The 17082-nt window shown below is 44.9% G+C and overlaps 1 protein-coding gene across 1 annotated transcript; it reads right to left on the bottom strand.

Annotated features, from left to right (window-relative positions):
- Nucleotides 1-779: 779 nt before the first annotated feature.
- On the bottom strand, nt 780-11821 carry LOC119398242 (antimicrobial peptide microplusin-like). The gene is made up of 5 exons (XM_037665339.2): nt 11567-11821; nt 11326-11387; nt 7123-7212; nt 4915-4941; nt 780-1066 (listed from the first exon to the last, which is right to left on the bottom strand). Exons 1-5 carry the CDS (start codon nt 11649-11651, stop codon nt 989-991), a joined length of 342 nt encoding a protein of 113 aa, XP_037521267.1. The 5' UTR covers nt 11652-11821; the 3' UTR covers nt 780-988.
- Between the last annotated feature and the right edge of the window lie 5261 nt (nt 11822-17082).

Below are 17082 nucleotides of genomic sequence, written 5' to 3'. Positions count from 1 at the left end.
TACAGCAGTGCCCACGGCAGCACGCATTTGCGTGCAGATTTGTTTGAACACGCTTTCGCCGTAGAATACGCAGTGCCGGTTTCTGAAGTGAAGCTTATCAGAAGTGTGCTTCAGACAACAAATGTCATCGAAGTGTCATCGAGTCGCCCTTCAATCGAATGTGAAAGCGCATAAGTGCTTTATATAACACTTCATTAATGACAGTTTTAAACGCCTCGACTGAGGCAATCATCATTATAGGAAGGTTTGGCTGGGAGGTAGCCAAAGAAATGCCATACGTGGTTAAAAACTTTTTTGTTTTGACATGATCGTGTGTATCAAATGGCTCCTTATTTATTATGCTATCTTACTCTTGTTACTGCTATGGAAGCCGTAGTTAAAGAAATAAATAGTTAAAATGAATAAATATATTTCGTTGCTGCCAGTACATGGCACAATAAATTTCCATGTCCAAACTTTAGAGCAAGTGTTGGAGCGTAGACGTATACTTTTGTCAGGACCTTTTACAATATAAGTCCCCTGGCTGTAATAGATAACTTACCCAATGATGTTCCACAAGGAAGTTTTCAGCTGACATTGCAGCTGGACATCCCACGTGTTTAATGTAACAAAAATGGAAACTATTTGCATACATGAGACAGCGATGACTTACTGTCACTGTGGAAAATTGAGAGTACCCCAACGAAGGATAGCATTGCAGAAGGGAAATCTTTACGTAGAACAAATCTATAAATTATACTTCATTTGCCATACGTGAAGCGATTGTTTATTGAATATCACACAATTTGGCATACTACGTTGAGATTTGACATATCTGTGAGCGGCGACGCAGGGTTCAGTCTGAGTGCTGGAGGTGTGAAAAGAGGCCTCAAAGTAAAACGACAGTATTGCAAGAACGTTTCTCACGAAAACCGCGAGAACAAGGATATTACAGCGATTCTAAGCAACTTGTTGCAAGCGACGGTGTGCAAATGTGAGGGCAGCATGCTCAAACGGTCGCGTCGTCCGGAGGCAGATCCTTCTCGCACTTCTTGCTTATTTCCCAGAACTCTCTGCGGGGCTTCGGCTACACAAGAAAGAATAAAGCGCAACTTGAGAAACATATTAATAATACCCTTTAAAAAATCGAAGCATTATTTTGCAACATTTCGGCTGCTGCTCATTTCTTGACACATAGAAGTCACTATCAATTCTGCTCGAGAATGTCAAACGCAAGCGTTCACAGTGAACTCAATGCTTGGACTAGAACTCGATGCTTGAACTGGATCATCATAAATGACCTTGGAATTATTTCATGAATGGGGGAGGGGTGGTAGAGTGCAAGAAAGCTTATGGGAGCCTAATGGTCGAAGTCATAGAACCATATATGGCACTGGGCAATCCACATCGTGTGAACGTCTTATTTTCTTCTTAGAAAAAATTCTAAAAATTCTCCTACCTATGTGTGTGAGTGGATGTCATTCGAAGGAGTCAGCAGGGAGCTGCATATATGCCGCGTTGTTTGGATTCGAGTCAAATGTTACGAGGCGAATCGACAGCTTTGTGTAAATAGAGTAGTTGTGTGCATATACCATCCATGGGCTCACCAGGCACGTGACTGCACTGTGACGCCTGCGGTGTAGCTTGTGGTGAAACGTAACTTCGGCACTCGCGTTAGTGCCCAGTCGTCCAGTTTATCGAAAATAAATGCACGGTACGATGCGCTGATGTGCCTATCATAAGCGGCGTTCATAGGCGTACTTCTGCGGGATCGAGCGAAGCTATAGACTATAGTTTGCCGGGTCGTATAGTAGTACATACGCAATGTTTGTTAGATTGTTATAAGAGCGGATCTGCAACAATCCCACCGCAATTGAGTCTAGACAAGCATTACCACCGCAAATGATGGCAGGGAACCGTCAGTACAATCACTGATGTAATACATTTATTTATGATCTGTACGCGTTTTAGATGCGAAGCAGCTTTTGCGCTGGGCTTTGTCCGTAGTTCCATTGGCGACCGTCCGCTTTCTAAAACCTACCATAGCCACCTGTAACATATTGAGCGCGCGCTCGCGCCAAGGAGAAGTCTTCTTCGTCTTGTTCTTCGACCGCCTTGATGATGACACGTGCAGAGCACTTTAGGGGCCCGGGCTGCCGTACGCTGTCGTAGCTTGGCGTAACGCAGACAAAACCACGTGTGCTGGCACGTTAGCGCGTTCGGGCTTGTGTAAGGGGCTGGGTAAGACGCTGTGGCCTCTCCCCCTTACACTCTCTCAGCTATCATGTGATGGCGTCCGCGAACGAGATTCTGCAGATGCGCGATGAACCAACGTGTTGTATCCTAGCCCGAACATGTTAGCACGCGCTAGCGCGTTCGGGCCTGTGTAAGGGGCTGGGTAAGACGCTGTGGCCTCTCCCCTTACACTCTCTCAGCAATCACATAATGGCGTCGGGGAACGAGATTCTGCAGACGCGCGATGAACCCGCGTGGCGTGCTCCAACAAGAGTTCGGGACGAGTAACAGCAACAGCAACTACAGTGAATTCATGGCGTGCTCCACATGCAAGGACGCGTTAACATCGGGCAAGGTGCCCGTAATGAATGGAGCGTTAAGTCGACCCATGCGCTCCTTCGCATCCCAATATGGTTCCCTTTAGTGGGAGATGGTGAATTTTTTTTTTGCTGACGGTCTTTGCAGGGTGTTTGTGTACTTGTGTGATATCTAAATTAAAATCGCCAACCATAACGAGTGGTACGTCTTTCTCTTGCTTACCGCAACTCTCAGAGCGGTTTTCATAAAATATTTTCATGCTAAACCCAACTAATTATATTTCATAATGACTTGCACATTACTCCGCACAAATGTGTGGCGATTGACTGTATTTTTTTTGCAAGTTTCGAGAAACTATTTGACAAGGTGAACCACGAGTTACTCCTATTAAAATGACACTGCTTGCGTATTAACCATTTGTTGTTTAATTTAAATAAATAATGTATCCTCACCCCACGCAGTTTGTTTCCACTAACGACAGTGACTCTGCTGAAATACCTGTGCATTCCGTTATACCGCAGGCTTCTGTTCTGGGCCCACTACTGTTAGTAATTTATATCAATAATGTGCCTAGCAATATAACGTCTGCTATTTGCTTTTTGCAGACGACTGTGCTATTTGCCGCGAAATTACTAACGACTGGGACTCTGAGGCCCTCCAAAATGACTTGGATAACATTCCGCATTGGTGAGACTCGGGAAAATGCAACTTAACACTTCTAAATGGAAAGAGATGAGAGTTTCTTGTAACCTCACATATTCATCTAACAACTCCTATTCATTGAACGCAATCTCGCTCGAATATGTTCGATCCCGTAAGTGTCTTGGAGTCCACATTACTGTCAGTCTGTCTTGGTGACACTGTCTACCACAGTGACTACGTAGTATCCAAGTCCAATCGCAAGCTAAGCTACATAAAACCTAACTTTCCTCTTGCGTCATCATCTTTAAAGAAACAGTTATCACTTATATTCGTCCTGTGTTAGAATACGCCCCATCTGTATGGGAGTCCGGCCAAGTAACACTAGTTTTTTTTAGTTTGTCCGGTATTCCGCTCGACGCAAAACATTTTGCGTATAACGGAATACCGGGTGTGAACTGCGCATGCACGCGCATGACCGGAAACGGCCAATACGCCTGAAAAACGCCGAACATGGCCGCACCGCCCAAAGCAGTTGCCGTCCACGTCGAATCTATCAAGTGGTTGTCGTGCACTTTGTAGCTTGTTATAGTTATGAACTGGTGTTTGTATTTGCTTTAGAATTATGTCCAGAAGCTTCGATAGGAAAGTATTCGTGACGATTCGGCACCGTTTCCGACAGCCATACTCATATGATCAGCGTTGTAGGCTTAGCGAGTTGCCCGATGGGTGTTTTCGAAATCTCGGAGGACATAGACTACGCGTTTGCCAGTTCTTTTTTTTATTCTCCATAGCTGGCGTCACTTGATAACTGTGGTTTGCTTATCACTTGTTTCAAATGATAACAAGAGGGGAATGAAGCAACAAAAAGTTAAGTTGCCCAAACAAACATGCCTTGCACTATCTTCAATGTTCCAGTTTGCCGCAGTAATGGCGTGCTTATTATTTCCTTCATCGTGCATACGAGGATGCGGTGACTAACAGCTACGCGGGCGTTGGTGGCGTATTTTGGGCGTACGTACGCTAAAGCTCATGTGTGAGCCTTTCTACGCTACCCAGCACGCGCTGTCAGGTATTTCACCACGCCTTTGCCTACAGCGGAATACGAGGCAGACCAAAAACCTCTATACTCTACCTCTACTAATAAACCAGCTAGAGGCTGTTCAAGATAGCTCGGCACGTTACATCCTATCAAATTATCATCAAACAGAGAGTGTGTCTACCATGAAAGCTTACCTTAACCTTACACCAATTGTTATGCACAGAAATCTGGAACGCCTCTGTATGCTCCACAAAATGTACTATCCCAACCACATGCTAAAATCGTGTTTAATACAGCCTGCATCTGTGATATCATCTCGCTTAGATCGCAACAACGAGGTGCGCATTCCTATAAGTAACACGTTAACGTACTACCTGTAGAATGACAGCCAATTGAGCGTGTTGGTATGCGTTCATGATGGTGAAGCGTTACAAAGAATGGAGACTCCGTCCTTTGCAGTCATTCACCATCATGAGCGTACTATCTTTCTTTCCTTCCGAAAACATGTCGTTACTGGAATCACCTGTCTCTATCAGTCGCCACTTGACACAAACAAGCCCTCTTATCTAAACGATTGCGCCAGCGACATTCGCTCTTCTACGATATTTCAGATTTATAGCAGCATCACATCTGAAGTTTTGTTCATTCGCGCCCCCCTAGTACGTCATGAAACAAAATGTTTGTCGTCCAGGGGTACTTACCTTCATGTACTTATTCAAGGCAGTAGTCTGAAATTAACAAGAAGAGACGATAATTAACAGCATAATACGCTGGGCAACCCCTGTTCCTCACCCACACTTCAAATATCAACATGTGATATGAAGGCAACTCCTTCATGCGAAAGATAAACCAAAACCAATAACGGTACAAGCTACTTTGCATTCTTTTATTTAGGCCAAATTAGTTCTCCAGTGTGCTATAATCACAATTAACAGATATGAGAAGATTAAGCAGCGTCACCTGGGACATTCCAGGAAAGCCAGAAATATTGTTTGTAGTGTTTTCCAGCAATGGAGATTGTCCGGCCTCTTTTCGCGAGAACGTCTAAGCGAAAAACCGGCAGCGAAACTAACGTAATAAACAAAAAGGCAAAATGTAGCCAACCACGAAGTTAAAAGACACCGGAATATTTCAGTGTGTTAATAAGCTCTTGTATCCTGCTTCAGTAGTTAATGCATCCTCACGTAGATTATAGTACTTGACCAATCAATCCAAGTTACCAGTGTCACAACCGCATAGCTTTTTAAAATATGTACTAATAAAACCTTGGTTGTAGCACACTTTGTTGTCCAAGGCCGGTGTAATCATCAAATGGCTGAAAGACTGATGTTACGGTCTGAGGTACAGTGTTTCCTGATGTTCCCTCGCTTTCCCTGACCTGGAATATCAATAATCAGTATAATCCGCGCTGAGGTAGTGCTAGGAACCAAAAATGTAAGCGCTGCCCGAAGATAGCTGGCTATGAGTGAAAATATGATTGCACCGCAATTCAACTCGTAAATTTCATTAGCCTCTCGAAAACACATGTGGAGTTCCTCGCGGCATATTTGCTCTCCACCACTCTTTTTGTGAAGAAGGCTTACCTGTGAAGAAGGTTCACATATGAGGTGAGGGCTATAGGCTAAGACAATGCTGTGTTATTTGCCCGTTTTGTCCGAACTACTTTTTTCTACCCTTTACTTTTTCGAGATATTTATCCGCGTCCAGCGCAGAGCTGCAAGTGGGAGTTCTGATAACCAACCTGTGGTTTTTTGCGTTGTTGCTCTTTTTCTGTCACAAAACTACTACAAACGCCGCTTTTTGTGTCTCCATTGAGCATATTTGTATAACTGTCTAACAATAAGCTTAGTGTCCATAAATAGGTGCGGAAAGTTTGTTAATCGATTGCTTGTAGATTTGCAGAGAGCTTATTGTCTTCTCGGTAAGTTCGATTTTATTTTGTACATTTATGACTCATAGGCTCCCTAACCAATTTTTCGTTCAAAATTACATAGATATTAACTGACTGAATGCATGACGCCCTTCGTTCTTCATGTACATGCAACATGACGCCAAGTGTATGTGAGGTAGTGCATGTGCCGTCGAGTTGTATCCTGCATGCTACCACTTGCGTGGAGTCCTCTACAGGCGTTGATCGGACGCCGATTCCAGCCGCATTAAAGTTTGCTCATTTTTCGGAACTATGGATTGTGTTTTGTTTAGTATTGGTCAGTAGAAAGGCACGCTATCCACTGACCACAAGCCCACAAGCTGTCTATAGACTCTAGAGCGAATCAGTGAGCTTAATAAGTTTGTATGTGCGTGTGTGTGTGTGCGTGCGTGTTTGTGTGTTGACGGATTTTGAGGTGATATGAATGCTGGGATACTCAGGTGGCTGTCGGGCCTGGAGCTTCAACGGGACAATGGATTTATGATACAAATGGCACACCGTACTAAAATACACCGGTATAACATAGCGTTGCCCCTCTTTTTTTTTCTTTTCCTTCTGTTTTTATTTGTGTTCTTGATGTCAAAGCGTCCCCTTTTTGGCAGTTGTAAGCAGCATTGGCCGCAACGCCAGCTCGTTTTTTATAACACACCAATGAATGACCCCATGCGTATTCGGCAGCGAACGGAAAGCATACGCTTTACTTTTGACTCATCCCGCCTCTGCCCTGTAGAGTATGGCAGATGTTTAGATAAATGTGCGCATCACACAAACTCTCGCACATTTCTGGTGAGAATACAGTTGGAAAAATAGAGCACTACATCGTGTTATTGCACTGAGCAGAAGTGTTTACCCAAGCATCCATGCACGCTCACGTATTATTATTATCTTCCGAGTGAACACACCGGCAACTATACAGTTTATCTGCGCAATGTTTTGATGAAGAAGCGGAGATATGAACGCATGCAAAGCTCTTCCTTACAACGTCTCCTTCGTCGCATATCTTGTTGAAAACGCAGGTGTCACTCTGGCACTGGTAAACGTGTAGCAGGTGGTCAAGTCCATTGCGCAGCTGTAAGAGACACGTAAATAGATTAAAGAGTTGTGTCGAAAATTCGGAACAATTTCGCTCATTGATGTGTTCATGCACTAGCATGCGTTCAGTAGTGGCACGAAGCTATTGTCAAGGTGATTAACGTCGAATTGAACTGACTTTGAATCTCTGTATATAGCCGAATGAGGGCTGCCGCTAGTCACTAGAAAAGTATAAGCTAAACAGTAACCCAGAGTATAAGATTGGTGCCGGCTTTCATGATGTTGACGACAATACGCAGACTGACATTGAGAATGAAAATTCGGGGCGCTCGATTATAAGCAGTCGATGTAACATATAGTTCGCACAATGAGGTTGTCAGTGTACTTGTACAGGTACTTTACATTCTAAGATGTAATAAATTGTTTGGTGGCTTTGACTGGTGTACATTAGTATTTATTTTTATTAGATAATCTATTCAACATAAGCTTGATCAACATAAAAGTTACCGCTCAAAAGCAAAGTACCATAGCGCTCAGCTTTCCTTCATGCCTGCAGATATTTTCACATCGTAGAGCAAGCCTGTTGTAGAGATACCATCGAATAGCACGTTCCTTTACCGTACAGTGAAACATTTCACGTACTTACAAACCTGTCCCATAGGACGTTTCAAACTTCGTGACATCGCGCGTTTTTTTGTTATCTTCATTGCAGTGAAACGCTGCTCGATCGTCATACAACTCATTATTTTTGTTTTTATGGGCGTTGGTCGTAGCGGACTTTTCAAGAACAAAAAAAATCTTCAAGACGTTTAAAGCGAAAAAAAAATCCGGCAGATTCCACGCACTGTGGGAATCGATATAATACGAAGCAGTCAGCCAGGAGCTGCATACATCGCGTTGTTTGTTTTTGAGACAACTCAAGGATTTCATGCCATGACATCCAGCTCACTATATATCGCATGTTTGTCATGCATACATACTTGTACAATCTGGTATATACCATGCTAATGAAATGTATATTCTGGTATATACAATGCATGACCTGCCATTTATGTTTGTCACGCACTCATGTCATGTCATACCAATTTTGGTATCTATTCAGTTAACAAAATGACCGGAAGCGTGCCAAGAGGTGATGTAAATCTTGCCGTACATGACATGCATGTCATTATTTTCATGTTACCACCTGTCATTTGTGTTCGTCACACAATTACGCCGCGCAATGCCACTGTTAGTGTATATCAATCTAGTGAAAGTGCCGCGAGCGCACCACGCGCGTGGCATGTAAATCATGCCGTACATGACACGCACGTCATGATTTTCATGTCAGCACCTGCCACTTATGTTCGTCATACAGTCACGTCGCGCCGTTAAAATTTCGGTGTTATCAAGTTAGCGAACCGGTCGCGAACGCACCATGAGCATGGCATGTAAGTCATGCCGTACAAGATATGCATGTTATTATTTTCATGTTATCACCTGTAATTTATGTTCGTCATGCAGTCACGTCGCGCAATACCAGTTTTTGTGTATACCAAACTAGCGAACCGGCCGCGAGCGCACCATGAGCGTGGCATGTATGTCATACCGTACATGACACGCATGTAATGATTTTTATGTTACCACCTGTCATTTATCTTCGTCATACAGTCACGTCACGCAATTCCAAATTTGGTACATGCCAATCGAGCGAAACGGCCGCAAGCGCACTATGAGCGGGGCATGTAAATCATGCGTACATGACATGCATGTCATGATTTTCATGTTACCACCTGTCATTTATGCTCGTGAAACAGACAGGTGTCGTCATACCAATTTTGGTACATATCGATTTGATGAAATGGCCGCGTGCGTCCCGAGACCATCTCATCTCAATCATGCTGTACATGACATGCGTGCCATGATTTTCATGTTACCACCTGTCATTTATGTTCGTCATATGCCCTTATCACGCCATACCAATTTTGGTATACATGAAATTAACGAAATGGCCGCAAGAGCACCATGACCATGGCATATAAATCATGTCGTTCATGACATGCATGTCATGATTTTCATGTTATGACCTGTCATTTAAGTTCGGCATACAGTCACGTTATGCCATACCAATTTCGGTATATATCCTATTAGCGAAACGGCCAGGAGAGCACAAAGTCGTAAACGGCTAGATAGATAGATAGATAGATAGATAGATAGATAGATAGATAGATAGATAGATAGATAGATAGATAGATAGATAGATAGACTCAAAGTCGCAGAAGTTCGCTAAGAAATGCTTCGCATTTAAAATTTAACTGGCGCTGCTGTGTCAATCCGTCCGTACTTTTCGTTCCCAAATTAGCAGACGGACGCGCTAACAATCGAGCTCTCGCGCAGCTTTCGCGCCCTATAATTTCTGAGCCGCACACTGTTGCGTGACAGCGGGTTCGCGGACTCCGTCCGAGATATATCGGTGTCGTAGCCCTGGATGCCTTCACGCGGTTCCCTCGCACCCCGCGAGCCGGAGGCTGTCGTGTCGATCGTTACACTGATGGCGAACAGACCGCGGCTATTCCCAAGAATGGTTGCGGGAAGCGAGAGGTGTTTGCCTGTCATCGCACCTCTTGCATTCGAACTGAGCGTGGGTCACGTAATTGCCGTTGAGGCGGGAGAGCGTCATCGAAGCAACCCGTCTATAGGAAGAAGTCGGCGCTTCGTAAAGCTAAAATACCTTCTTGAAAAGAAAGCTGTGTCCACTGTGACCGCCTCCTGCTGTCACAGTAAGTGAGTTCGGAGCCAGAAAAAAACGTTCTCTCTGGACTTTTGAACTTTTCGGCGAGTAGCTGCTTCCCCTTGTTTCGTATCTTCAGGTCAGCGAGCTTGAACGTGCCAGCGGTCGCCTTCCGTTGCTATCGACAATTTTGATCGTGGATGACGAATCAAGAATGAGTGGAGTACAGTGGCGAAGACAAGCGTGCTTAAAAATAAAAACCGAGTGCCAGTACTCTATCGGCGTCTACATCGACATTACGCTTGAAAGTTCCGATATTAGGGGTTTTTGTATGGCTACGACATATGCATTGGGTCTTCATTAGGCTGGCATGCAACGTAGCTCGGAAGCGCTGATTATAGAGTTCTGTAAGCTCGAGCTCTGGCGCCGTGGAAGCAACGATGATAAAGGCCCCCTTTAAAAAAATTGGCCGCGCATCTGCAAATGCCGTCGAAAGATGGTAGTCTTCTGCCGGCCGTACTGCATGAGTCCTGGTCTCATCCGCGGCCACCCGTGATACTGTTCTCGTACGATTTGGGGAGAGCCTAGCCACTGCCATCCGGCAGTGGCGTCGGGAAACATGAGCTTGTGCAAAACCCAAGGCCACTGCTAGGTGGCAGCCCCATATCGTCGGCAGTAGAGTTACTGCATATGCTACCTTTAGGTAGCAGAGTTGCGCATCTGTCGTCCAAACGCCGCTAGCAACCATGCGTTGCGGAGAAGCTGACGCTGGGGCCAACTTCCGTATTTCTCGATGGCGCTGCTGCAACGAACTGGATTGACAGTAGTCATTCACATTAAAGTAAATCACCAGTCTTCGACACGCCAAACATGTCGACCGGTGACCCGGTAGACATGTCGCCTGCAAAAACGGAGCGAGTCTTCGCGACATAGCCATGGTTGCTAGCCGGACCTATGCGCAACTCTGCTACCCAAAGGTAGCATATACAGTAACTCTAGTCGGCAGGGGGCTTTTTCGTGCATAGTGTCAGATTTTCAGCGCAGCCTAAGAAGCACTAGGGTCTTTAGAATTACGTATCTATGTATTTTCTGGTAAAGCAACACACCACCTAATACTTACGCATTGAGGTTGCACCTCAGATATGCGTAATATTTGCTTTCTGAACGACAATGTTCACAAGTATGAACGCAGCTACCAGTTCAAGATGGCTGGGAGTTCAGCAAGTGCTTAAACTTTGGCTTAATCGTGTGACAGACAGACAGACCAAAATTTAGGCGTACAATTATCCCAAGAAAGACTGTCGTCTTTATTTCCAGCGAAGCACGCAGATACGCGGCCAATTTTTTTCTTTGTCCTGGTGTTCAGGTGCAGTGATCAAATAGCAAATGCCGAATGTACAACTAAGTGGAAAAAGAGAAGATCCTGAATTGGTGACTCACCATCATCCACGCCTTCTCCCTGACGCACCTCAACAATATTCCAAGCTTGACATCATCGAAAGCTTTGCAAGTAAAAGAAAGAAGTGTTTAAATAGCGCGCTTGCAGACTTTGAAATTTAATAGACGACTTGCTGAGCACGTAACACGTACTTCAGGAAAAATAATGAAATTTAGTTGCGGAGACGACAATACTGTTTCAATATTCAGTGTGTGACACAGGAAATAAGAAAGAGTATCTTACCGCAAAGATCTGGATCATCTGCAGCAGATGCCGAAAAGAATCCATACGTACAAATTGTGACTAAAGCAAATAGCAGCGCTTTCATGGTGCTTTTTTGTTGGCCTCTTACAGGCGGTATGGAAACTGAACGCTGGTGAAGCGAGCCCTGTTATATCGGCGCTTCGTTCACGTCAACAGTTGACTAAGCTAGAGCAATGCCATCGTGGCTGCACGATATGGACACCTCCGAACATATGATCTCAGCAGCTCGCACTAGCTGCTTAGCTGGCGTGAACTCAGCATCTCCTAACGGTTAACCGTCGTCCCCCCTTCCTAGCAGTGCGCATATATCCTATAACTGCGTGCTCTAAAGCGTAGACAAAACGCGCAGGAAAACATAGACACACTTATTGATTACCAAATATTATCTATTTCGAAACGGGAATTTTGCAGGTAGGGCTCCATGTTTTCGGTTTTATCCAAAAAAAATCGGATAAACATTCGCCGGTAAAGTTTTTTGCAATTCGGATTGATCCGATAAACTCCGATTTCCAGGGCCAATATTACCTGGTTCCGTTCTTCATCGAAAGGGTAAATTCTAAGCTCTCATTAATACATCTTATGGTTTGACCTATTTAAAGTTTACCGCGCGTAGCTGTATTGTGCTCCGACTCAGCTTCCTACATTGCAGTAACTGCAAAGTACAACGTAACGTAGCGGATACGCCTTCGCGATGTTTTGCTTTAAAAATAAGACTGCGTAGCATTCTTAAATCCTCACTTTTTTAAATATTCGAATTAGCTCAAAGATATCCGCCACTTTACCGAAGATTCGGCCGTGGCCGATTATTCGGCAAAGTTCGGATATACATTTTCGAATTGAATATGCTTCAAATCAGGAAAATATTAGGTTCCATATTCGAAATTTCGAATATTCACACGCCTCTACTCACAAAGCTGCCAACTCGCTTGTTATTAAGCCACTGCCATCGATGTTCACTTCCTCTAATGATCATTATCGTAGGTGCTTGCGACATGTTAAATTGCCATATAACGTAAGATGGGTCATTTTCTTGCAAACCCCGCCGGGGCGTCTGCGCGAGAAGGCGTTTGGTGAGCGGCGTCACCACGGACCCGAGCCAATGGGGGAGGGGGCGGGGGAGGGGAAGGGAGGGGTGCTCGACCCCTCTCATGCCTAGCCGTGCGGGGCATTGCTGTGTCCGGGAAAAAGGGCATCCTGGGGGTTGAGCCGACGCCAGGCGATTGGACCTTTAAGGCCCCCCGGCAGAGGCATCGCATCCCTTTGGCCCCGGCTTCGCGTAGACGACACCCCTAGGCTGACCCACCTAGGAGAAATCGCCAGTCGCCTTTTCCTATCTCTCCCTCCCCACATCTTCGTCTTTCTCTCTCACCTTTGATCTTTCCTGTCTCTCTTCTATTTGCTTCCTTGCTTCCCGACGGCAAGGCTTAATTGCCCAACCTTCGGTAGTTATATTGGGTTATAGTGGAAGCGAACGGCTGGCGTCGTGCAGGCCTGTTGACAAGTCCAGCTGCGTCCCCTTGTTGGGCTCCGTGGTAGGCGGTCGGCACTGTTGCCGAATATCTTCTTATGGCTTTGTAAGCTTCTGTAGTCATTCATCAATCTCGAAAAAGAGGCCACACCAAAGCAGGTTTCCATTTCAACATGTAGACCGAGGCAACATTCCCGAAGTACTATGTGAAAATGATTATGTGACAATGCTGTGTGACAATGAAACAACACCAGCAAGTAGGTTATCCCTATTTCTGGTGCCTTAAAGAAAAGATTGGACCTACGTACAAAGACTCTTGGTGACCTACTGCTCGAACTAGCCGGAAAAGACCAAGTGCCAAAACTCTCAGAACTTATCCGTACTGGTGACGCTACCGTCACAATTTCTGCCCAGATCACTAAACACGAGCAGGGGAGTAATATCCGAGGAATATTTCTTGGGTCTAAGTGATGAAGAGCTCCTATAGGGCATTCAGGACCAAAATGTCATAAAAGTACAGAGAATAGTTATCCGCCGCTACGATCAGTAGGCCTAAATCCCAACAAAACACGTCATACTAACCTTTGGAATTAGCGAAATGCCCACCTCTCTTGATGCAGGGTACATGAAAATCAATGTGAGACCCTACATTGCCAACCCCAGACGGTGTTTCAAATGTCAAAGATTCGGTCACGCATCCCACTCATGCAGAGGCAAGGAAACATGCGCCAAATGCAGTGCATACGACCACACTTCCGAAAATTGTACCTCATCACCACTTTGCGTCAACTGTAGGGGCGTCACCCAGCGTATTCCCGATCCTGCCCATTATGGAAGAAAGAAAAAGAAGTTATTCCTCTGACAATGAAAGAAAAGATCTTGTTTTACGAAGCGTGGAAACGGTGCGCGGAAACGGTTGTCGTACAGGGGGGATATTTTGTAAGCGTTCTGTCACAGAACGGAGGCGGTCCGTTCTATCGAGCCGTACGCAATTGATGAAGGCTCGTTTGATGGTCAAGACGTGAGAATAGCCACAGAACAGCCACAGAACGAACAGAGGCCCCGTTCTGTCGATAGAACGGATACAAAACGGTCTCCGGACGACTTGGATTGGACCGAAACGTAAGCGCTGAGGCCGGAGAATTGAATTAGCCAGGCTAATTCGATTCTCCGGTGGTTTTTTTAAATTCTCCTTAAAAACAGCCAGCGAATAATTAGTAAACAATCTTTAGCTAAATGACAGCAGCAATGAGACTCGTGTACAAGCAACAAGCTTCATCTAGTAAAACCCATACTTGGAGAATGGAAGAGCTGTCTTCATCAAGGACGATTTATTCAAGTTATATTATATATTAGAAGAACAGGACTGTTGGGCGAGTTGGTAATGCATTATGTGGAAAACTGCGCGAAAAAACGTAGACAAAGAAACGGACGACACAAGCGCATACTAACAACTGGAAGTTTATTGAAAAAACACAGAATATGAAGAGCAATAAAACCACGTTTTCAAGATTAAACAGCAGACAGGAACTACATGTACGCATCAAGATACACAATCTCCGCCTCGTGCAACGCCACAGATGGCCTGGCAACACAACTATTTCCAGCTTTGAACATAAAATAAGCTTCGACGATCTCACGTATAGTACGTTCTTTGTGCCGTGCCAGAACTTTTGTTCCGCGGAAAACCGGGCTGCACTTACAATCCTAATAATATCTGGGGTTCCCTGGTGCAACTATATTCACAATTAAAAAATCGCATTTCTTCGAAATGCTTATTCATTTCACAAGTGAATTCTGTGTTGGCCATAATGTGCATATTGTCTAGGAGCAAGTGCTCTACAGAAGCCTCAGTGATGTCGCAGTAGGTGCCAGTGGAAGTTGTTTTCTTTTTCATAGCTGTCACGTTAGCGCTGCTACGCTGACGCTTGTGCTGATTATGTTGAGATAAACGCCCCACTGCAAGCACGTGCTTGAAGTGAGCCACGGCCACGCCACAGAAAAAGGCGCAAGGCGTCGCAGCCTTTACGCAGGGCTGACACCACTCAAGATCTCTTGCATATTCAGCACTACAACGGCAGCTTGTCTCTTGTCGACTAGCTTCGAGTTCAGTACTGGCCACGTCACTTCTATATCCGTCAGTTTTTGCATCCTCAACCTCATATCTTTTCCCCCTGATGCCATTTCTTACAAGGTACAAAATATGAGCAAACACTTGTTTTCTTTTTATTTTTGTAATATCATTCCTCCCATACTCGTTTCTCCAGCCCGTAACATAACCATCGATCGGCATATATAGTTAGCGCGAATAGACCCATGAATAGACATCTTTGAGTCACACTTGTATAAACATGTGGTGTAATTATCGCGACAAACCTTATATTCTTTAGGTGAGCGCGAGAAAGCAACGCCCTGCACTTCATGTATGTATGTATGTATGTATGTATGTATGTATGTATGTATGTATGTATGTATGTATGTATGTATGTATGTATGTATGTATGTATGTATGTATGTATGTATGTATGTATGTATGTATGTATGTGTGTGTGTGTGTGTGTGTGTGTGTGTGTGTGTGTGTGTGTGTGTGTGTGTGTGTGTGTGTGTGTGTGTATGTATGTATGTATGTATGTATGTATGTATGTATGTATGTATGTATGTATGTATGTATGTATGTATGTATGTATGTATGTATGTATGTATGTACAATACTGGGCTTCCCCTTTCCCTCATCCTTTCTTGTTTATCTATTTCCAAGGAAGCGTATATATGTGTTCGCACGAAATAAACGCTCATGTTGTTAGCCAGCGCAAAGTCTTGTCTGTCTTTCTAGTCCCGTGTGCTCGCGCTGTTTCCGACGATGAGGCCATGCCAACAATCTCAAGTTGACACCCTCCTGTATGTATGTATGTCCGAGGTATGGTGGCACACATGGTATAGTTACTTGTGGCAACGACGCTTTCCAGTCTTTCTTTTTTGTGCCAACTGCATGATATGGTTACTTGATGCGTCGACTGTACTGTTCAATGAAATCTTTGTGGGGCCACTGTTGCTGTCTCCTTGCCAGTTCAATTATTCACTATCTCCGAGATCGCATCACGTGCTGTTATATTACGGACACGAGCACACACTATTTTGCTCGGATAGTAGCCATATAATGTGTAGACGTAAAAACGATAGAAAGGTTCCAGCTGAAGTCGTCTGAGGATGCTGCTGGCATGGTTATTAGCGCTGCAGCAGGCGTTGGCACCTCAGGTAGGTGCTTATGTTTAACCCTTTGCGGTCCAAAACCTTTACCCACTTTCCGGCTCTAGCGGTCCGAAACTATTTCGCCAGTTTCTGGCGCCGCGAATAAAAACACAAGCTGTGGAAGAGAAACGCACAGGATATTTATTTTTGCTCCTGCATTCTGCAGGCAACTCTTTTAGTGATATTTGGGCAACGTATGATACCGCTCAAAGCATTCCCCTGTGTGCAGGCCAGGGTTATTACTGCAGGTTTCCACCGCCGCCGTCGTCGTCTTCGTCACTCACTTCTGTCGAATCACTGTCATCACTGTCTGGTGGAGGCACGTAATTCTCTTCCTCACTAAAGTCATCCTCGCTTTCGCTAAAAGCACCGCCGTAAAACGCACGCGGTGAAAACGTGGCCATGCTTCTCAGCGAACCGCGCGCGCGAGTGGGTACGCTCTAGGCCCCGTGCTGATCATAGTGCTGCACCCTAGTGTCAAAAAAGTAAAACCTCAACAAACAAAGCTCACTTATTCCTCAAGAGATGGCCCTTCATGTATACAAAAAATGCGCGCGACTCGCGGTGAGAAAGCAGCAAAATTTAAACCACGAACACCCTTGTCGGGCGGGGCCCGACAGCGGACCGCTACGGCCGTGTTGCGTTGTCGGGCGCTGCCCGACAACGGACCGCAAAGGGTTAACACTGACCACCTGGGCTTAGAATGACAGAAACTTGAGCTAGTTGGTACGGATTCATGATACAAGAAGCTGTACTAAAGGTATATACTGAAAAGTGC

The sequence above is a fragment of the Rhipicephalus sanguineus genome, chromosome 1, assembly GCF_013339695.2.
Source record: "Rhipicephalus sanguineus isolate Rsan-2018 chromosome 1, BIME_Rsan_1.4, whole genome shotgun sequence".
NCBI lineage: Eukaryota > Metazoa > Arthropoda > Arachnida > Ixodida > Ixodidae > Rhipicephalus > Rhipicephalus sanguineus.
The sequence above is the reverse complement of the archived record's forward strand: the minus strand, read 5'-3'. Positions and strand labels throughout refer to the sequence as shown.

Excerpts from the sequence above, each read along its gene's own strand:
- LOC119398242 (XM_037665339.2), bottom strand. The coding sequence starts at position 11,651 with ATGAAAGCGCTGCTATTTGCTTTAGTCACAATTTGTACGTATGGATTC. Across the intron at positions 11,388-11,566 it reads AGATGATCCAGATCTTTGCG|CTTTCGATGATGTCAAGCTT; the intron begins GTAAGATACTCT and ends TTACTTGCAAAG. Across the intron at positions 1,067-4,914 it reads CCTTGAATAAGTACATGAAG|CCGAAGCCCCGCAGAGAGTT; the intron begins GTAAGTACCCCT and ends TTTCTTGTGTAG.